We start from the raw sequence: 22,409 nt of genomic DNA on the forward strand, positions 1-22,409 counted from the left end.
TGAAGTACAACCCTGTGAGTTTATTATGTGTACAGTCTCTTGAACTGAAGGTTAATCTACAAGTTAAAGAAGTACAAACCTACAATAACCATGTTGGAAATGACATGAGTTCCATGGAGTCTAATGTCTAATGGCCAGCAGGATACTTTGAAGTGTTAGGGTTTTTAAGGTGTGAATGGAAAATGAGAAAATGGTACCTTTTAGATTACACCAAAACAGCATATTTTGAATTGCACCTCTCCATTTCACTTTTTTTAACTGCTAATTTGTGTTTACTGCTTGATACCATCTGAGTATTATATACTCAGATGGTATCAAAGAGGAAGAAGCAATCCTTCGGTGAAAACACTACTCAGTTACTCCTTGATATCATTAGAGTGTATATATATAACAGGCAATGTTTGGGCCGTGGGTCCAACAGGGTAAATAGTTTGGATTAGGTTCAATTTGAGTAAATACTTTGCCTAATGAATTCAATTTGTGTTGATTTCCCATAATTAATTTGCCTTAATCAAATAACTTTGAAAATGAAGTAGCTCTTTAATGATTTCGTACGTGAAACTTCATTCATTAAAATTAGGGTATGGGAGAAAAAATAAATAAATGTATTCTTTGATTTTGAGAAACACTATTTATTTTGAAACAAAATAAAAAAATAAAAACACCATTTACTTTAAAACGGAGGAAGTATAAAACTACAGTTCCCTTGGATGCTAGTAAGCCTCACACTTGTAATTTGTCACATCTTTCATCAACTATGATAGGAAACTGTGTGTTGGACTCTCAGGAACCACCGGCCCAGAATTGACTTTCTAGAATTGTATTGTCCAAATCAATTTATGTGTATTTCAACTAATTTTATAGGATATCTACTATGTTTATAATATAGGCATGAATAACTTTGTCTACGAAGGCTTGAAAGGATGAAAAGAAAGAAGTTTTTATATGAATTGGCTTATTTCGGGATGGTCTATAATGGCTTTAAATTTTGCCCTAGCTAGTCATTTAATAAAAATTTGTGAGACAAAGTGGTCTTATCTATGACCTAATTTCGCTCGAAATAAGTTTAGAAACGTTTGTCTGATCTGACATAAATTCTGTAGAAATTAAGCTATCCGGATAAATTGTGGAGTATCTAATTCTCTCGGCATAAGTTTAGAGCACTTTTGCCTCGCTCAACATAAGTTTTGTAGGAAAAAGTTATGCCTCTTACAGCATAATTTGTGGGTTCTGAAACTGAACTTTTGCCTCTCTCGACATAAGTTCAATTAGAAACGTTATGTCTTTTAAGGGTTGTTTGCTACGTGGGATATGGATAATAATCTCAATATAAAATGTGAGATTAACTTTATCCCATGTTTGATCTAAGGTATTAGCTAATTCTGAGATTATTTTAACCCATCATTTGTACTAAAATAGCAGGATTACTATCTCATATAGAAGGTGAGACTAAATAATCTCATGATATATCCTTGCTTATCCCATATTGCGCACTAGGGCTGTACAGGACAAACCGATAAACCGCACCAAACCGACAAACCAAACCAAATCGGAAAAAAAAACCGACTAGTGGTTTGGTTTGACTTGGTTTGGTGTTTGAAAAAAAAATCCGACTATTATAGGGTTGGTTTGGTTTTAACTAAAAAAAGTCAAACCGAACCCAAACCGACCCGATTATAGATATACTACTTTTAAATTATGTTATACATAAAAAATATTTATTAAAATGTAATTTATAAATATTTTCTAAAATTTTTTCATAATTTTTGTTTTCTTTCTTACATTTAGATTTAGACTTGAGTAGCCCATCTAAATAATATACAAAAAAAACTTATCTTATAAAATTATATTATAAAGTTAAAACTTCAAAAAGTGTTGTGCCTCCATCTTATATGTTGATATTTTGTACTAGAACTCTTTTTAAGAAGCACTGCTCTGTGCTTTTTATTAGATACTACGAGAAACCCGAAAAAATTCGAAAAAAACCCAAAAAATCCGAAAAAACCCGAAAAACCCGAGAAAAATTGATATCGAAAAACCCGACTTTTATTGGTTTGGTTTGGTTTATAGATTTAATAACCCGACACAAATGGTTTGGTTTGGTTTGTAAAAAATCCGAACCAACCCGGTCTATGTACACCCCTATTGCGCACCAAAGGATTGTGGTTCTGAACTGAACTTTTGTCTTGATCTATATAGATTCTGTAGGAATCAAGCGGTATAACTTGTTATACCTTTTAAGGCATAGCTTATTTTATATTATGATACGAAAATATAAATTCATGTCAAACAAAAATTATTTGTTATTATGATGTCATGGAATTTTCGATCACTTATTTTTTACTTAAAAGTGTTAAAAGAAAAAGGCCAAAGACCATCAAATTTGAATGTAAAAATTAAAGACCACCCCCAAAAATAGAGGCATTTGTTTGCATTTGATTTGTGTTGTATTTCTACTACTAGTGATTGCTTATTTTATAAAAGAGAACATGAAATTTGCTTGAATTGGTTGAAGATTGGGAACATGAATATGGACCTCATAGGTGAAGGTCCAGTGATGGACAAACAAACAGTTCTAAGTTCATCTTAATATGGGGAGAAGAAGTTGTTTATTTTTTTTATTTCATCATACTATTTTTATTTTATTTTATGTATATGTACTAATTTCTATGTATGTGTTGCATGTATATCTAATTATATAGTACATAATTGTGATATGGTGGTTTATTTATCGAGATCAAGATGATTGAATATCGTCTGACCTTTAAAAATAAATAATCGGACTTTAATTAGATACATGTTAGCAGAGGCATATCCAGAATTTCGAGAGGATAGGTGCACTATTACAAAAAGATCGATCTAATAAATCAATTTGACTGGTTTGATCTTTAGGTTCTTATTACTTGAATTCGTTAAACATTTAAAATAATAGATCCAAAATTAATTCTTATTTATTCAAATAGTGATTTTATATATATAGCTATATTTCGTGTCAAAGGTATTAAGATCGGTTGAACCCATTGGTTGAATGTTATATCATCGAGTACTAATAGTTTTAATATTCACATTTGGTTTAATTATATAAAAAAAAACTACATTGCTAAAAAAATTAAGAATTTCCAATGTAACAAACTTGAAAATTTTAAAAGGTTAAAGCAAAAAAAGAAAGAAAAATAATAATAATTAAAACGCCAAAAGTGCTACCATTAACCACTTAAAGAGGTGTTACCCAATTTTAAAACGAAAAGACAAGATAGATATAAGATTTAAATTTATATCCTCACCTGGAAAGGTGCACTCAATCATCATCGCATTATATGATGCTTCAAGTATGGATTCACACATCTATATTAGTATTTTTTAAAAAAATATAACACTACTCTATATGATCTAGAAAGAAGAGCATGAGTTCACGTAATCCCAATGACCCCCTCCTGGCCATGTGAGAAAAATATAGTGATAAATTCAATCCAACGTTGAGGATTGTTTGATCCTTTGCTTCATTTATTTTTGTAAAAGATAAACATACATTAAAATTCTTCAAGGTTATGAGAATATATATATATATATATACGCACTAACTTTGTATTTGAGAGCAACAAATTTTAAGAGTCCTGAAGTTTCATAAGTCATGTTTTATTTACATAAAAAATAGTCAAAATCATAGGAAATATACAGTGACTATACAATATAGCTTGTCAAAAGTCATAGAAAATATACATTGATTATACAATATAGATTACTTATACATGAGCTATACACTGAATATACCTTATGATACACTTAAAAACTGAATATAGCTCGACTATATATGAAATATACACGGACTATACATGCCTATACAACGAATGACAATTTTTTTGGTAATTACTTTTACCGAATGGTCATGTGGCGTAATTATCCCAAAAAAATACATTATCAATGTACTTGATGTGTCCTACTTTGTCTAATAGTGTTACTATAATGTCTGAGAACTTTTGTGCTAGAGAAATTAGTTTTATTTTTTATTACACAATATTGAAATAGGTTTAAATGAAGTGGCATGGATAGCTGACCAAAACTTACTTTGAGATTGATGCATGGTAATTGGTGTTATTATTGCTGTTGTAGTAGGATGGTACATTTTATAAAAAAAACATTGTTTTGAGTTATAAATTACAGTAAAAAAACAGAGTAATTTTAATGATTCACCTTCAAAGATGATGTGAAACATTATTTATTTACATCAAATCGCGTACTTACACCTAATATTTACATCAAATTGTGTAAACTTATTCGCACATGATGTTATACCAAACCACAATATTTTATCACGTTTTAAGTGAAAAATAAAAGTGATGATATATATGCATGAATCCTATCATAAACTGATCTACATTTTCTTCTTACTTACCAAACACCAAAACATAAAGTAAAAAAATAACTTATTTCCATGAAAAACATTTTCCTTCGTCCCAAACACTTGTAAGCGATAAAATGGTATGGCGTTAATACCAAGTCTGTGCAAGTATTTTTCCCCAAGGACACTAACAATGGATAAAAACTACAAGTAACTTCCCTGGCTATGCAAACACCCAAAGATGGTGTAATGGTGAGTTGGGTTACACATGAAATTCCCAAAAGGGTCAAGTTGTTTTGCATGAATCCCATCATAAACTGTTCTAATTTGTTTGTGCTGTATGTATGCATAGAAACCATGTCTGACTTTCTGAAGATTAAACGGTATCAAATACCCGATTAAACGTCATTTATCTGACATATACTTCATTTAGCTCCTCCTTCAGAAAGCTTGGCTTCAGCATTGGTTGTTTGAGGTCCGGCTCCTCCTTCAGAAGGCCCTGCAGCAGTGGCGTAGGTTGCTGGACGAGGGCACATCACATTCTTGATCACAGAAAAGTAGAGATCAAAATCTGCTTCGTATTTAGAGCAGTGTGCTTCGATCCACGTCTCAGCTACACTGGTGGGTACGCTATCCTGGTTGTCCCGTCCATGCTCTTCAATGGTAGGGCGAATTTCTTCATATACAGAATTGAGCTTCGAAGTGGCTTCATTTTTTAACCCCTGCATTACATTGGCAAACTGTTCCGCATCATTTTTTATCCCTTGCATAACACTGGCAAAAGTTTTGAGAAAAATTACAATTTGGTTTTCCTTCCACAATATGAGTTTAGTATTTCATCACTAGTTTGACCACCCATGCCTGACAAAGATCAATTATAACTGTAAATGTGGCATCACAAAGCTAGAATTAGGAGGTTCGCCTTTTCTTTTCCTTTCCTTTTTTTGGGAGGGTGGGGGATGGGGGACATGGAAGATGCAGTCATGATGATAACAGCTACTACCTGGAAGCATTCTATCCAACCTGTCAACCCGCCTCCAGTTTTCGCGTTCTCACTTCCTCTCTTGCAAATGCTAAGTGGCAGCCCGGTGCACTAAGGCTCCCGCTATGCGCAGGGTCCGGGGAAGGGCCTGACCACAAGGGTCTATTGTACGCAGCCTTACCTTGCATTTCTGCCAGAGGCTGTTTCCAAGGCTTGAACCCGTGACCTCCTGGTCACATGGCAGCAACTTTACCAGTTACTCCAAGGCTCCCCTTCTCTCTTGCAAATGCTAGAGAATAGATAATGAGCCAAATCCACTGATAGATGCTAAAAGCATTTCCAACTTCCTAGGATTTTTAACACATCACCATTCCGCGTCTGAAAAATCCTAGAGACTACTATGATGCCATTACTGTTATTAAACGTGTGAAAACCTAACAGACAGAATTGCTATGCTCCAACAGAGAAAAGGACTCAAGCAGAGAAAGGTGGAGGTTTGTCTAATCAGTAAAACCTTTTGTTGGTGCTATATATTTTCAGTTGTGAGTTCAATTTCCCTGCTCATTTGGACTTTTCACACCAAGGTCTGGCATTTGTGTGCATATATAGATTATGCTTTTTATTCTTTGGATAAGCCAGGCAAGCATATACTATTTGAATACAGTAAACACGCTTCCATACTTCATGAGAATACAAGGAAATAAATTTGTGTAAATGAGAATTCCATCAAGAGAAGGGTATGCTACCAGCTCTACTGATAATTCACAAGCACCAAAAAATTAAAAAAGCTTTCTGCTCAAAACAGTTGTATAATAAGGAAAGTACATGTCATCCTAAAATTAAGGAGTTTGGTTCTGGTCCAGTTAGGTTTTCACGGTGCTACAAATATGGCTATAAACAGAAGAATAAGATATGTGCTCCATGGCGAAGCACAAAATAAAATAAAATAACCATAACAATATAAAGTGAACAAAAAGGAAGATTGAGGTATACTACTCCTAAGAGCACATACTTGTACATGGATATATTTATCTAAAGAAGAACTCATCAAAGCCAAATGGAGTAGAAACATTTGCCTCTTTGCCAACCCATGTAAAAATATGAAAGAAAAAGTCGATAAAGTTGACTACACCATGACATGTTACAAAGAAAAGGTGATCATACCTCGTACTTAGTAATTTCTTCTCGTGCTTCCTTTGATGCAAACAATTTAGCAAAATCTCCATCATTCACTTGCTTACGGCTGGAAGATTTTACCTTCCGCTTGGGAATGCGTTGAGACTTCTTCTTCGGTGTTGAACCGGATCCAATATTATAATTCTTACATGTGCTATTACTTGGTCCCACCTTGAACGTAGAGCCCCCACTCTCAATCAATATTTTAGTGTGCTCATTTCCTCCACTAGTTCCAGAGATCACTGGTAAAGATTCATCCTCTGCCGAATCATAAAGTGGAACTTCCTCCACCGTATATCTGCAATAAGAAAGCCAGATTGAAATAAATATCCAAGAATTAGAAGGAAATGAGTAAAACTGTAGCATCCAAGCTATAAATATCATCGGCAATTTTCTCTGATGGAACTCATTACCTGAAATTCTCTCTTAATACTGTTGAGTGTTGACAAATATGTGAACTGCCTCAATTATATCATTTAGTTATAAAGTAAAGCTCAAGTCATCCAACAGTGAACCAAAATCTAACAAGCTTCAACTTTGCTATATTATTTGATCGACCCCTTATTACTTTAAAATGTAATATTTCAAAAAATAGTATATTCTCTCTTTAGCGTGTTTTTTTCTTTTTAATGATGGGGGTGTTTGGGTCAAACTGCATGAATCTCAACTAATTCCACCGGGTACCTTCTACATCCCACCAACACAGGTATTAAGTAACTCTGTCCACCAAAATACTGGGTAACTGAACCCGAGAGTTCATAGCTTTCCCCAAATTCATTGACCACTAGGTCACAGCCTTGGGTGCTCTCCCATACCATACATGTTTCTTACAAGGAGGAAACGAAAGGCTAACTACTAGGTGTGAAACAGAGTATGACTATAATAAATTGTACAGCAGTGAGGAGTAAGCCCATCCTATGATATCATTTGAGCTTTCCCTTTCCTAAGATCCTGGACGTGGTACTGACGCATGACTTGGCTACTGGTTTGATCAGTTCGCAAGTCAAGTAAGGAAAGGAAAGGTCTGTTAATTTTGTCCAGATATATCATTTTCGGCCTATCTATCGATTGAACCAGAGGCTGGGCTCTTGTTGACAGACATAAGAAGTGGGATTAAGAATAGGGAAAGAGCAGCTCTACTCATACTTTTGCTTATGGAAAGACATGACAACTAATAAAACATGCAAGATCTCGTACAAAGCCCTTGCCAGTCACATTTATATATCTGACTGAGCTTAGAATGGTATCACTAATATTTCTCGAGATAAATCCAAAACTTTGAAGATCCAGAACAATATGTTGAATGCAAGACTACTTGTCTTCTAAAAATAAAATTACAGATCAAGTCTCCTCGTTGTGAATCCAAAAGCCCACTTTTTTTTTCCGTAATTCACAATAAAACATTGATTTGTTTATTGAGTTAACAATAACAACACGAGGAAGAGCACACATATCAATAAAAAAGAAACAAAAAAGAACAGAAATATAAGAGGAAGAATACATGATTAAGATGAAGTGTATAAGCCTGCTATTTTTATTGGTGTAATCAAGAGTTGGTAGGGGAGACAGTAGATTTAGTAGGTTTCATAGGAAACTTGTGAAGTACCCAAATGGGGGTGTGCCCACCACTTTGTGGGTTGTGAGTTCCCAATTCATCATTCATCGCATGATGAATTTTTTGTGTGAATACAAAGTTACCCTTGTCTCAAAAAAAAAAAACGTAAGATTTGTACAAACTACAAAAAACAAAGTTGAGCATTACCTGTCATCCCCATCTTCCCAGACATGGTTGTACTCCTGAGCAAAGATAAAAAGGGAACAAAAGAACAAGAAATGAGACTGAAAGACTCATATCGAATTTAGAAGCATCTATTATGTTCTAGAGCATAGAAGAAAGCATATGCCAATGGGAAGCTCTTTCCTCCTCTTTCTATATTACATTTTACCAATATGAGCACCTTTACCACATTCTTTCTCATAAAATTTCATTTGAATTACCAAGTTCTACAATTTACGTTAGCTGGAATTATAGTTCCTCTCAGACAATCTCAAATCAAATGTGAAATCTATGTCCAGTGTGATAATTTAAAACCCCTTAAGATTGTGTACCAATGTCCCAGGATTAGAACACAATGCTCTCATCCTGAAAGATAGTGACAATCGGTTTACATGCTAATTTAAAACACTTCAACAGTGAGGCTTATCAATATCAGCAAGAACAGTGAAGCATATCAATATCAACAAGAAACAAAATCTATGATCTCGTTGATCAACCAAAGCTTTAAATGAGAAAAGCAAAGAAGACATCTACTACATAGACTTCCATTGTTGTGCTCTAGAGTCAAACATAATAAGCAATAAGCATTTATCCTGGATTACTTTCTTTTCAGCCTCAAAAGCAACACGCGATTTATCCTCTGATAAAATTCAAGGTCACTATATTTTGGTGTATTTTAGGCCCTTGGATGAAGGAAGAAGGTATATGTAAAGGAGTAAGAGGAAAATGACTGCGAGACATCGAGAGCTTCAAATTTGAGAAGTACAAGATCTTAACAGAAGAAGAAGATGACACTTCCATTGAATCAGTAGACAAGAAAAAAGATATATCATTTTAAGATGTCATAACTCTGAAGCAATTTTAATACCCGTCAATAAAAAACAGGCTATGATCAGAAAAAAAAAAGACTTTTGGTAAGGATACACCATACTAAACATGTGATTTCCAGATTGTAGTATGTGACTAGCAAATTCAATCTATATGCATAAATCATTAATCTGTTTATTGTCTAAATTCTGGGAAGATGCAATAAGTGAAATGATGCTACAAAGGGCATTCCAGATATAACAATTCATAAGAAATTTAAATTACCTGGAATCCTTGAGATTTGGCACCCAGAAATATAGAACAGTTTGCAGCTCCACATAGACAATGAACAGTTGCACCCCCATACCACTCAAAATTATAGTTATACGCCAGCTCCATTCCAACAGATATATCTTGCTTTGCAAATATTCCTACCCTTGTTTCCCCTAACACTGTCCATTTCCTTGTTTCACAATTTGGCCAGCTGGGAAATTTTGGAACACACAGTATCAGTACTCTCAATCAACACCAATTAACCATAATAATATGCCACTGACTGACCAATATCTGCACCTTATTTCACTTTTCATCAATTTGACAACTGGCGTTTCAGCACTTACCATGAATGATTTATGAATCTTGCAAAACTTCCCTTCCGGGTGGCATCAATGAAATGATTAGCATCCAGAGAAATTATGTATGCGTCCTTGAGCTCTGCACAAATCATATGAAATTATAGTAGTGATCTGTAGATGCATTGAAAACCATCTTTAAAGTTGATAACTTACCATGAGCTTCATAAGCCTGAGACCTTTTCTTTGCTTCTTCAGATGATATCACTTCTCCACAGTATTCAATAATGAACTGTCCAGCCTAATAATGTAAAGAGATAGGAACAGTTGGTTGATTGCAGCTAATTAAGAATAAGCCATAATTACAGTTACTAGGAAAAGGCCTCTGATATATTCCATGGAAAGCTCATATTTGATAGGCTCAGTTTTGGAACTTTTTCTTCATGTGACCGTCAAACAAAAAGTCATTTTGTATATGCCGAAACTTTGCTATACAAACTAATGGTTACCTAAAAATAAACTACGGGGAATTGCCTCAGCAGAATTACCTTTATATTCTCATCAGCTAAAAGACCCCAACCACGCCCTTCAGTCCTGAACAACTTAGTTTTTGCATATTCACATTTCTGGAATCTCTGTGGACAGCAAGCAAAACACTTCAAAACAAAAGTCCTAAAATTATTTACGTGACACTCACTGTCTCTTCCAAATACAGCACAGAGTATAATCTCAAATTAGTTATTGAGGTAGTCAACCGCATATAAGGAACTACAAACTCCTCCTCAGAGTAGATGAAAGGATAAATTTAAGTGAAGAAAGATTATCAATATGGAAAGAACTAAATAACAAACAGCAATTTTTAAAATTTTTATTTTTAAGGAACAACAAGGAGCAATTATGCTATACAGCAACTGCTCGGAACAGAGCGAGTTCAATCAAACAAAGATTCCCAGTTTCTCAATGTATCTGATAGATAAACCACTAATTCTGAAGCAGCATTTAGTCACACCCCGATGAAATAGGAATCCTGCTGTACAAATATAGAGATTGATAGTTGCATTTTATCACAAAAGATCAATCAAACCCAAATATCACAACTTCCCCGAAAACCTTCTTGCAACCAAATTAAATAAATGAATCACCATTTACAGTAACAGATATCACATGACCCCTCGAGGGTATCGCATATGCAACAATGACACACTTTGCTGCATGAGCATTAGCATGCAAATTTTATACAGCTCGGCTTCCTCATATCACATAAATATGTACAAAAAGCAACATATGGTGCTTTTAACAGCCAAAAGAAGTTTTTAATCTACATAACATACAATAGAGCTCCTTTATAGGAGTATAGCCTACACATAATAAGGAATACTTCCCTAGTCACAAGGATGCCTAATAGTACAACCATTAAGAATATTCCTTTTTTTAATAACTATGCCATTCAAGCCATCTTGCACGCACCTCAACTAATTCCATGAGGTACTTGTTATCTCCACCAACACAAGTACCAGGTAACTAGGTCCACCAAGGCTTGGATAGATGGAAAGAAATCACCTAGTATCATTGACCACTAGGCCACACCCTCGATGTTCCATTAAGAATATTTCATATAACAATTTGTATAATAAACCCTACACATATACAACAAATCTAGACGCATTCTAACTGTCACATCAAGTTAAAGATCTTATGCTTCACTCGTACCACACAAATACTTGATTTCTAGAATCTTTTGCTAACATCGAGACTTGATTCGGCAGATTTGCTTGCGTGAAATAACTAAAAGGTTAGTTAATATGAAATATGGACTTGACATGTTAAATAATACGGCATTGCATTGTCCACGTTAGGGGTGCAACGTGGCATATGTGCATGATGTAGTGCCCATGTTAGACCTTGTCAGCTCATTACAAACATTGTAAGGTTTTGAGCTTTCTCTACCTTGTAATTATCGATTCCGGCATTCCCTTTTTGCTAGGCTGTTTTGAATAAAATCCCTTTTACTTATCCAAATATGCCTTGTTTTTGCCTTACATAGGCTACAAACTCACCCAGAATATTTTCATTTTCATTAAAATGGATCCAAACATAAAAGCCAAGAGATCTAGGACATGAAGGAGTGGACAAATGGTTCGAACACCGATATATTAAGGAGAATTAAGTCTTCCTAAAATCAAGAAGAAATGAAATAAGTAGAAGATCCGAGAATAATCACTTGTAAGAAAGAACATGTGGAGTTATGGATCACAGAATATGAGGGCTTCTCCTAGCCCGCACAAAACGAAATCACTAGTAGGCCATGAGCACAAACACTGTTGAATAAACCTGTATACTAGAACAGTATTACAGTAGAATTGGCCCAAAGTGAGCAAGACTGATCCAGGACAGGTGAAAGAAAAGGAGCAACAAATGGACACTCATAAAGCAATAGATGCTGAAAACAGTTTGTCTTAGGCCTCCAATCTGATGAGTGATGACTCATCTCAAGAGAGTGGATGAGGGAAAAAACACATGATGGAGGATACTAAGAAAAAGGTTGCTTGATAGAAGACTTGTCAAAAAAATATTCTTTAGAGTAGAAGATTAGCTTCTTCCAGCCATCTAGAAGTTCCCTATGCCAAATTGATACGAAGCTCCTGATGTCTTAGTGGTTGATAGGGAGGAAATGCTTAAAATAATAGTCAGAATTCTACTTGGGTATGAAGAGTCCCATGACGCGCAATAGAAAAGGGCAGCATTAGGAGACTGCTAAAGAAGAAATTATAGAAATAAAAGCATGGAAAGTTGTCAAGATAAGAAACTGGATAAAGCTCCGTCACATGAAATATGCAAGGATCATCAAGTGGAAGACTGCATAATAAGATGGTTTAAGGCTAGTTTTAGAAATGGGTTATGGTAGAATAGTTTTGGGAATGGTCATAGAAATGCGTTTTGACAGGTTCTTGGTTGAATAGTTTCAGGACTGCATAAAAACTTTTCTCACAATTTGCATCTTTTTCCTTTTTTTCTCTCTTTTTCTGTTTTTTGTTCCTTTATTATTATTGATAGTTTTCTAGTTCTTTACTTATATAAGGGTCAACCAGAAGAGCAAAGTTGTTGGAATTGGGACTCTATACTAGGTCGTCCATCAAAGGAAAGAACTTGAATCTCCCTAAATAACCAGTTAGCCCTTTTGGCTTCTATAGAAGTGTTTTCTAGTTCTAAAGTAGTGTTTTTATAAAATTTATACACCCATCCAAATTCATGTGTAAATATCATCAAGAGCTAATGAAATCATATCAACAACAATGAAAAGCTATAAAATAACACTAGGAAAGGTAATGGCAAGATGGCTTTTTTGAGCTTATCATGAAGTTTCTAAAACGCCACTGCTTTCACTCTCTTTCTCAACACATAATTGAAACACAAATTTGGTGCCCTACCCATAAAATCTGTTGTAAGTTTAGAAATAGATAAGACCATTGTAAAAGTATGCTAATAAAGAGAAACATCATAGAAATGGTCAACTCATTAAACGAATCATATTTACCTGATTTCTGCAAGCCTCACCACACTGACAGTATCCCGGTGTACACTCAGTGTTGGTTATTACATTCAAGCATCTTTCTACACATGCACTTTCGGGATCACTTGCTTCATACTTGCATTCACAGATAGCAATATCATCTTCTTTCAATTTCTTATGTCTGTAAGACATAAGAGCATTCCAATTAAAATTGACTAAGTAAAGCCAAGATGAGTGATAATTGAAAATTATTCTACTCCAAATCAAGGTCAACTAATCTAGGTATGCATCTTGTAGGGAACAAGTTTTCTTTCTCTTCTTTTTGGTGATATTTTGGGATTCAAGTTAAGACATCAAAAGCTTCAATCTTGAAAGCCAAAAAGCTATAAATCACACAATGAAGTAGGACACAAAAACTTCCTAAGGAATGAAACAAAAACTTGTTTCTCTATCACAAAAAGAAACTAATTTTCTGTTTCTCATCTTTATAGAACAAGGAAAAAGATGAAACATAAGCATTATAAAACATTAGTTTCAACTCACAGAAAGTCCTTCCTTTTAAGCTTGACCAGATAATCATAATCTGGAGTTCAAATTTCTTCTTCACTCAGTTTTTTGCCATTGAATTCTTACTCACAGGCAATCCTTGGCACAACATGGAACAAGATACAACAGTTTATCAAAGTTTAATCTCTTTTCTTTTTATCAGTGGCTTATGAAAGTTGTCTTATAAATGAAAACAATAGCAGTAACCAATCTCTTTTGCATAGCTATAGAATCCAGCTCTTAGATACCCAAACTAACAATTTGGACCATGACTATAATCAATATGCTATCCAAGTAATAATTTATAAGTCTAAGCAACAGTGAACAAGTGTATGAACATGAACTTCAAAGTTAAAAGGATTATCAAAAGAAAGAGACTGGCGGAGAGATAATCATTAGAAGTAGCAAAGAAAGGATTTGAGCTCACTTTCGCCCTAAAAACTCATTTTGAGTAACATGAATAAACGGTGTTACTCCTTCCGGCAGTTGGACCTTCAAAAAGAAGAAGGAAATAATTCACCTCATTACTTGATGTAAATAGAATGGCATATTATAATGGAACATCACTTATAAGTAAAGGGGCTGCATTTATTATACTGGCTCCATAAACATTATTATACAATATTATCCTAGCAAATATAATGGGTAAGTTGTTGTTGTTGTTGTATCCTAGCAAATATACGACTGATAATAAGCAAATCAAATATCATGGAGTTAATTGATTACATAAACCATGTCACCGATGTGTGCATCCATGCTTTGATGCAAGGGCAGATGAATGCAGAAATCATAAAATTAACCAGCCAAACCACAAGGATATTCAAAAAGCCCGCTTTTTCAATAGGTAAATTATATTAGTAAAACAGAAGCACAAACACGGTGATGGAATTATAAAATGTATGACTACAGCTCTTTCCTGCTGCTAAATTAAGGAGTTATGGTAATGGGGGTTCAATGACGAGCATTTATGCGGGTATCGATGCCATGTTATGGGGGAATTGACGATTTCTTAATTGTTTGGATGATTACGTGACTTGTGAGCATAGCTATTCATACATTTGCTTAATATGTGGCTTATCGTGTTTATTTGACTGATATTTTGCACCTTACTCTCCTATATGGAGTCAGAGTCGAATTATGGCAATATTTCTTGATATTTGTTGTCTTTGTTGTGCATTCCATTCAATATGAAATCCTTCCATGAAATGAGAAATTGAAAGTAAAGACAAAGTTGAGATGGGTTGATTAATTTCTATGAAATGTGTAAATCATGAGTATATCTTAATCATTTGGGATCGGTTTTACACGCATGCATAGCATTTCATTGGGATCAGAGTTGCACGCATGCACATTACCATTGTTATGGTCGGAGTTGCACGCCTAGACGGTATACGGACCTCACGAGTCCCCCATGGGTCCCGACTAATCGACAGAGGAAGAGGTGTATACATAGCATATGCATTTGCATTTCATTTCATCATCTTTAAATTACATATTGATTTGTAGTGGTGAAAAGGTATAGTGATTATGATAGTGGCTTATTTTCCTCCCTGCTTGATTGAGTTTGACTCAGATAGACGGTGTTCTATGGTTTGTACTTACTGTGGAATTCTCTGATATTTGTTGGTTTCAGATAGTGCTTCTAACTTGATCTATTGTTATCTTTAGTTGCTAAACTGTCTCTAAATTGAGATCTTACTTCTGATATCTATGACTAAGTGTTGAACAGAGAAGTGTAGGACCAACCTTCGTCATTGCTTCATTTAAGGGTCGGTCGATGATGCTACTGAGTACATGTGAACTTTCGTAGGTTGTGCAGGTTCTGACCCTGGTTCAAGTAGTAGGTAATTCTAGCTTCGAGTTGGAACTTATCGAAGTCCTTGGAGGTAGCTACTTGGTTGTTCTGCAGTATCCTGACTTCTCTATCTTTTATTTTATGCATGTCCTTACCTATTAGACAGTTGTAGTATTTTGGATCTCATTCATGTTATTCTAGAAGCTTTGGACTATATCACCGGATTTAGGGGTTGTAGACCCTATTTTCCGCAATTATATATATTCTATGAAAGTTTGACTTTAAGACTTATTTTTGTTACTTCTTTACTTCTATTTCCGCGTTTTAATGAATATTCAGTTTGGATAACGGTTGGTTTACCTATCAATGGGTGTTGGTTAGGGTAGGTGCCACCATGATCTTGATTTTTGGGTCGTGACAAGTTCCAAAGTGAATATTGTCTGGTGTTAAATATTGCATGTTGTTCCAGGCTTCACATGATGTAAAGAAAGTATGACCATTGCGTCTTTCTTTCTAATTCTAAGATCTCATTGAATGGATCTTCTTTAATTTCTCTCTTTCCCTCGCAATCTCACTGTTGCTTGGAGCAGGTAGTTTTTAGAAATACAGTAGTTCCTCAAGAACTCACAGTAAGTCCATGCAACATCACACTTTTAAAATTTTACAACAAGCTTGAGAAATAGTAACAGATAACATGAACTTAGGCATACCACATTGCTTTTGTCTTCGCCTAAATGCAGCATCTATGCAACCTCAGTCAGAAATCTGGAAACTCCAAAAATTCAACATAGTAAAAGGTTTTCATCAGTTTCATAACCAAAGCACAAGATCACACACGGAAAAAAAAAGTAGCTAATAATTGGAGCGCCTATCAACTAAAATGGATCATTTTGTGCATCCTGTTCTTGAAATGCAAATGTGATCACTGAGAAGAAAATGTTCATTTTCTTGCTATTACATATGAATAAATAAATATTAGAAAAGTCTGAATTCCTTCTACCAAGAATCTGGACCCATAAAAGAGCTTGAAAAACAAAATAATTCAAAGGTGAAATCTCTCAAAAACAGAATTACCAATGTCAGTATAACATTAATAATTTTGATAAAATAAATATTAACCCTTTAACATTAAAACCAAAAAAAAAGGGGCAGAAATCTTTTGTTAAAGAAGCAAATTTATCAAAAGCAGTTTCACTCAATTCCTTTGAGTGGAATTCCTCCAACACCAGTAAATGTTTTTAAAAATTCGATAAATCAGAATTCACCATTCAACCAAAGAGATATACACACAAAATCTTGAGAGGATAAAAAAACAGGTAGAACAATCTATGCTATAAAAACGGGTTAATTCAATGTGAGTAAACATAAAATGAGAAGAAAAAAAAAAGTAGTTCCAAGTGCTATACACTGAGGTATCAAATGAGTGCACCACATATTTATTTATTTTTTTAAAAAAATTCAAATAAAAATAGCGGAGGGGATTCCAAGGTGGGCAATGAACCCCTCAACAAGAACAAGATGAAAATTTAGCTAGTCAACGAACTGAGCTACTAAGATTTTCCCGAGTGCTCCAAACATATGTTTAAGGTTTGGGGAAAAAAAGAAACTAAATAGATAGAAAAGAAAAATTCTCAAAATCAGTTCAATTCAGGGTTGTTCAAATGGTAAGCACCCTCTCCGTGGCAGAGCCAAAATTTTCACTAAAAGAGTTCAAAATCTGAAGAAGTAAACACATAAACTATCGAAAAAGGGTCCGACATCTAACGTAGATACATGTTTTTAAATGTTTTTCTCCCAACACTACTGGTAAATGTTTTTAAAAAATTCAATAACATCAGAAGTGGCCATTGAACCAAAAAGATAGAAACACAAAAATCATGAAGAAAAAAAGGGGTTAATTCAATGTGGTTAAACATAAAAACTAGTTCTAAGTACTCTAAACTGACTTTCACATATATGATTATTAAGCTATACAAAAAATTAAAATGGGGAAATTGAGCTTACTGGGTAGGAAATAGGGTTCTTCAAAACCTGAATAATCATTCTTTTGTCTTTCTAATATATATACACACATACACACAAAAATAAATATCAGAAATAAATTAGATTGCCTCAATTCTGAAATCCCAGATTTTCAGATGGTTGGCAAAAGGTTTTAAGGTAGAAGACAAATTATGGATTTTGAAACTTTTGAAAGACTGTTAGTACGACGTCGTTCTGGTTTGAAGTAGGTAAAGTATGTATAATAATTATTGGAGAAATTACATATTTTATATGATTAATTTAAGGAAAACTATACAAAATAGAGTTATTGTGAAACTATTCAATCAAATTGGACCCAATCAAAACTATTTATCCTTAATAGACTCATGATTCAAACTATTTACCCTTTCTCCCTTTTAATTTTGCTCATGACATCATGATGACGTCATAATCCTCTGTGATACTCCATCAGTATATTGATACTATATCGATATTATATAGGATTAAGCTTAATTCTCTGTAATACTCTGGCGGTATATTGATATACTATCGGTATCATATAAGATTGGTCTCTTTTTTAAAGAAATAAAAAATAAAATAATTAAGAGAAAAATTATTAAAATCACAATCTTATTTATTAAACTAATTAGTAAATATATTCTTTGTGATACTCTGTCGGTATATTGATACCATATCGGTATTATATAGAACTGAGCTTAATTCTCTGTGATACTCCATCGGTATATTGATACCCTATTGGTATTATGTAGGATGGGCGACGACGCCAGCATGATGACAGCGCCCGTATTTAAAAATAAATTTTTATCATTTTAAAATAAAAATGAAGTATGAAAGTAATGGATATTTAAAGGTAAATACTTTCCCTTTTGGGGGTATAAGTATTTTTTCCCTTAATTTAACTATCTAATAATAGATGAATGAAGATGGATGTAAAAAAAATCAAGTTTAAATTAAAAGTGTCTAATTGAAACATTTAATGAGGAATTGAGGTGTTTAGGTGAAAAGTCTAAACAACTTTTTTATAAATTTACATTTTAAAATTATTTTATTTTTAAAAACGCGTTATGTTAATTTTTAAGTTTCCATAAATACAAATTGTGACAATTTTGTAATTAGATTTAATTTAAAATACTTTTCAAATATATTTTATATTATATTACAATCTATATATAATTAAAAGGAAGAAAGTCCAGCTTAGGAACATGTCATGTGGCATGTAGGATAAAGAGATGTGTTAGTTTTTAGGACAAATTAGTTAAGTTAGGTAATGATTAATTAATTTTTAATTTTAAAAAAAAAAATATTTTTGATAGAGTATTTAATTTTATCGTTTAATAAAATAATAATAATATTATTAACAATAACTCTTTAAGTTATAGCACGTTATTTTTTAAAAAAAATTATATTATAACACGTTATTTTAAAAGCTATCAATTTAATTTATTTTTATTTTTTTGTTATATAAACAAATATAAGGTATTTTAGGTCAATAAAAGGCAATAAGATTTTTTTTTTTTTTTTTTTTTTTTTTTTTTTTTTTGGGAACAGACCATACACGAGGCTCCCACCTCTCATGCACGGCCAGGGGTTGAGCCGCTCACCCCCAAGCTGTATTATACATAAAAATAGAAAGATACACGGAGGGGGGCATAAACCTAACCTCCAATCCTATGGTGGTTCATAAGCCGATATTCCTAATAAGGTCAATCAGCTCATCCCCGATACAAGCACACAAAAAAGGGTCCTAGAAACTATGCACCTAAAGGAGAGGACTCCTCTCGATACAAAGAAACTAGAAAAACATAAATAAGGGAGACTCTCCCTTTACATAGTAAAGGAAAAATCTAAATATAAAAGGAGATAATCTTCATAAAAGCTATATATACAACAAAATTTTAGCGTAAACGAAAATCATCAAAGAACATGGCTAAAATTATAACATGGGGAATCACAAACACTGCAATTGAGTGATCAATCCAAGGATGCAAAACAAAGTAGTAGATCATGGAGGCTTCTTAATCCGTTTGGTCTTCCTCCGCCTAAAGCTAGGTAGGCCGATTCTATCTAGCATGTAGTATCCTCGAATACCACGAGGTAGCTGCTGGAGGGTAGTGTAGTGGCCTGGAATGGTAAGAGTGTGACTGTGCTTGGAGAGAGCATCCGCAGTGAAGTTTGCCTCCCTGTATACATGTTTGCAAGCAAAGAAGGCAAATAATTTGGTAATATCAACAAGGTCATGAGTTACCTGGTGAAGGCTCCACGGAGGTTTCATCTGGTGACTGATCCATTTAGTGAGCAACTCCGAGTCAACTTCTAGGATAACATGATGGAAGCCCTGTTGAATGCACCATCTAAGCCCATAAGTAGCCGCCTCTAGTTCAGCTTGATTGTTGGTTCCCTCCCCTAGTGGTATGGCATAAGCGAAGAGGAAATTACCCATGTGATCTCTTACAATGCCACCCCCCCAATAGCCCCCGGATTACCCAACGCGCTACCGTCAGTATTTAGCTTAACGAAACCGAGTTGTGGCTTAATCCATGAGACTTGGGTAATCTTCATCTCATGACTACACTTATCTATGTAGGAGATAGTGTGGATCCAGTTCGAAGGCCAATGGATATAGGGGTATGCGATTCTAAGAAGATTAGAGATGTCCTTGAAAACTGCAAATTTCACTCTCGCCAAGCTAGAACTCTTCCCCCCGTATTTGCTCGCGCATCTATTCTTCCACAAATTCCAACATATAAATATTGGGGTGGAGTGAAGGATAAGTTTGTGAGCTTCTGTGCGGTACTTGCGAAGCCACCAGCTCATAATAAGGGGTTTGAGGGGCGTGACTTCATGTCTGATGCCTAGGGAATCTGAGAAGTAACGCCAAATATTCCTAGCAAATTGGCCCATGCTGAAAATGTGTTCTATGGTGTCCGGACCTGGGCTGTGGCAGCAAGAACATGGAGTGGAAACATGGCCGAATGCAACGATCTTTTCCTCCGTGGGCAGCTTGCCTCTAAAAGCCCTCCACAGCAAAAAAAAGCATTTAAAGGGTATGTTTTTGTGCCAAGTGTAGTGGTCGGAGAGTGTCTTGGTCTTGTGTTTCCTCACAAGCTTCCATGCCGAAGAGCACGTGAAGCTTCCATTGGTATTCAGCTTCCAAATGGCCTGATCCGGTTTGTTTTCTTGCGTCTGTAGTGTGGTAGAAGTTATGAGAGTAATGAGCTGTGGTGGAGCCAACTGATTTAGCATGTCGATGTTCCACTGCCCATCTATAAGAAAATCAGCCACCCTAGCATTGTTCGCTCTTCCCAGCTCGTGTCTATAGTTTGCTAATGGTCCGACACCTAGCCAGTCGTCCCACCAGAAACAACACGAACCCGAGTGTAGCCTCCATTGAATGTGAGGTTCGGCAGTGTGTTTGTTGTGCATCATATGTTTCCACACACGCGACTGCCCAGAATGGAATTTTTTGGTGATGGGGTTGGCTCTCTGACAGTATTTGGCTCTAAGGAAATCACCCCACAGCGTCTGTTTAGCTCTAAATATCCACCACTGCTTGAACTGGAGAGATTTGCAGACATCTGTAGTTCTCTTCAACCCAATACCTCCTTCATCATAAGGATAGCACAAATTTTTCCATGAAGACCAATGGTATTTTTTCTTATTATCTTTCCACCCCCAGAAAAAATCAGCGGTAACTCTCTCAATCTGCTTGAGAGTAGTACTAGGAGGAGTAATGGCTGAAAGGAGGTGAATGGGAAGCGACTGAAGTACATATCTCACAAGTGTAGCTCTACCGCCGTAGCTGAGGATTTTGGAATGCCACCCTCTAATTCTGTTGACAACCTTAGAAACCATGTTCGTGTAGTACATGACTCTCTGCCTACCAATGTAGAGAGGGCATCCTAAGTAGGTGATGGGACTATGCTTTTGAGTGAAATCTGTAACCTGTTTCACCATATCCACATTGTCTTGGAGCGCATTGGAATGCATCATGAAGTGGCTCTTATTCTTGTTTATAATTTGCCCCGATGTCTGCTCATATAGGGTCAAGGTCTTCATGATAATCTGAAGAGTTTCCCTCCTTCCGGAGGTAAAGATGATAACGTCATCCGCAAAACTCAAATGATTAATCTGTGGGCCTCTTTTCGCCATATGGAAACCCTGGTAGAAGTGGTAGCTATGAAGACTATTCAGCATTCGGGACAGCACCTCCGCTCCTAAAATGAATAAGGCGGGAGAAAGAGGGTCACCCTGTTTTAGCCCTCTGGTGGAGTGGAAAAAACCATGTCTAGACCCATTAACGAGAACGGAGTACCAGTTATTAGACATGATTCGCCAAATCATATCAATAAAGGTCTCACCGAAGCTCATTCTTCTCAGTACCAGACAAGTATAGGACCAGGAGACTCTATCATATGCTTTGGCCATGTCTAACTTGATAACCACATTCTCGCCAATAACAGGCTTCCGGATATCGTGGATAATCTCTTGTGCTAGCATGATATTTTCTGAGATGCTTCTTCCTTTTACAAACCCGGACTGATTAGGAGAAATAAGACCGGGGAGAATGGGAGAGAGCCTGAGGCAAATGAGTTTTGATATTATCTTATTAGTAAAGTTACTGAGACTAATGGGTCTATAGTCAGAGAGCGTGTTGGGGTGATCTACCTTTGGGAGCAAGACTAAACATGCATGAGAAAAAAACTTAGGCATAGCATGGCCACAGAAGAAAGAGTTAACCACTGCAAGTAGGTCCTCCGAAATAATTTCCCAGCAAGCTTGGAAAAATTTTCCATTCATGCCATCCGGACCGGCTGCAGAGTTAGGGTTCATGGAGAAGACCACTTGTTTTAACTCCTCAATGGTAGGCGTGGCTTGAAGGCTTTCATTCTGAGTAGCTGTG

The 22,409-nt window shown here is 35.3% G+C and overlaps 1 protein-coding gene across 3 annotated transcripts; it reads right to left on the reverse strand.

The window, feature by feature from the left end:
- Positions 1 to 4,407: 4,407 nt before the first annotated feature.
- LOC129891358 (histone-lysine N-methyltransferase ASHH1-like) lies at positions 4,408 to 17,644 on the reverse strand. 3 transcript variants are annotated; one of them, XM_055966686.1, is made up of 11 exons: positions 17,510 to 17,644; positions 16,216 to 16,270; positions 14,138 to 14,202; positions 13,189 to 13,345; positions 10,202 to 10,288; positions 9,870 to 9,954; positions 9,702 to 9,795; positions 9,367 to 9,565; positions 8,260 to 8,294; positions 6,486 to 6,795; positions 4,408 to 5,061 (listed from the first exon to the last, which is right to left on the reverse strand). In XM_055966686.1, exons 2-11 carry the CDS (start codon positions 16,246 to 16,248, stop codon positions 4,765 to 4,767), a joined length of 1,362 nt encoding a protein of 453 aa, XP_055822661.1. In that variant the 5' UTR covers positions 16,249 to 16,270; positions 17,510 to 17,644; the 3' UTR covers positions 4,408 to 4,764. The 3 variants fall into 3 exon arrangements, with proteins under 3 accessions (XP_055822661.1, XP_055822659.1, XP_055822660.1); XM_055966684.1 differs by having other exon boundaries at positions 10,202 to 10,309; XM_055966685.1 differs by having other exon boundaries at positions 10,202 to 10,309; positions 16,216 to 16,277.
- Between the last annotated feature and the right edge of the window lie 4,765 nt (positions 17,645 to 22,409).

The sequence above is a fragment of the Solanum dulcamara genome, chromosome 6 (assembly GCF_947179165.1).
Source record: "Solanum dulcamara chromosome 6, daSolDulc1.2, whole genome shotgun sequence".
Taxonomy (NCBI): domain Eukaryota; kingdom Viridiplantae; phylum Streptophyta; class Magnoliopsida; order Solanales; family Solanaceae; genus Solanum; species Solanum dulcamara.

What these genes read in the sequence shown, in the direction of transcription:
- LOC129891358 (XM_055966684.1), bottom strand. Translation starts at nt 16,248, where the DNA reads ATGCTGCATTTAGGCGAAGACAAAAGCAATGTG. An exon ending in GCGAAGACAAAAGCAATGTG is followed by an intron (nt 14,203 to 16,215) that starts GTATGCCTAAGT and finishes TTCTTTTTGAAG; the next exon opens with GTCCAACTGCCGGAAGGAGT. An exon ending in TGGGAAGATGGGGATGACAG is followed by an intron (nt 6,796 to 8,259) that starts GTAATGCTCAAC and finishes TTCTTATTGCAG; the next exon opens with ATATACGGTGGAGGAAGTTC.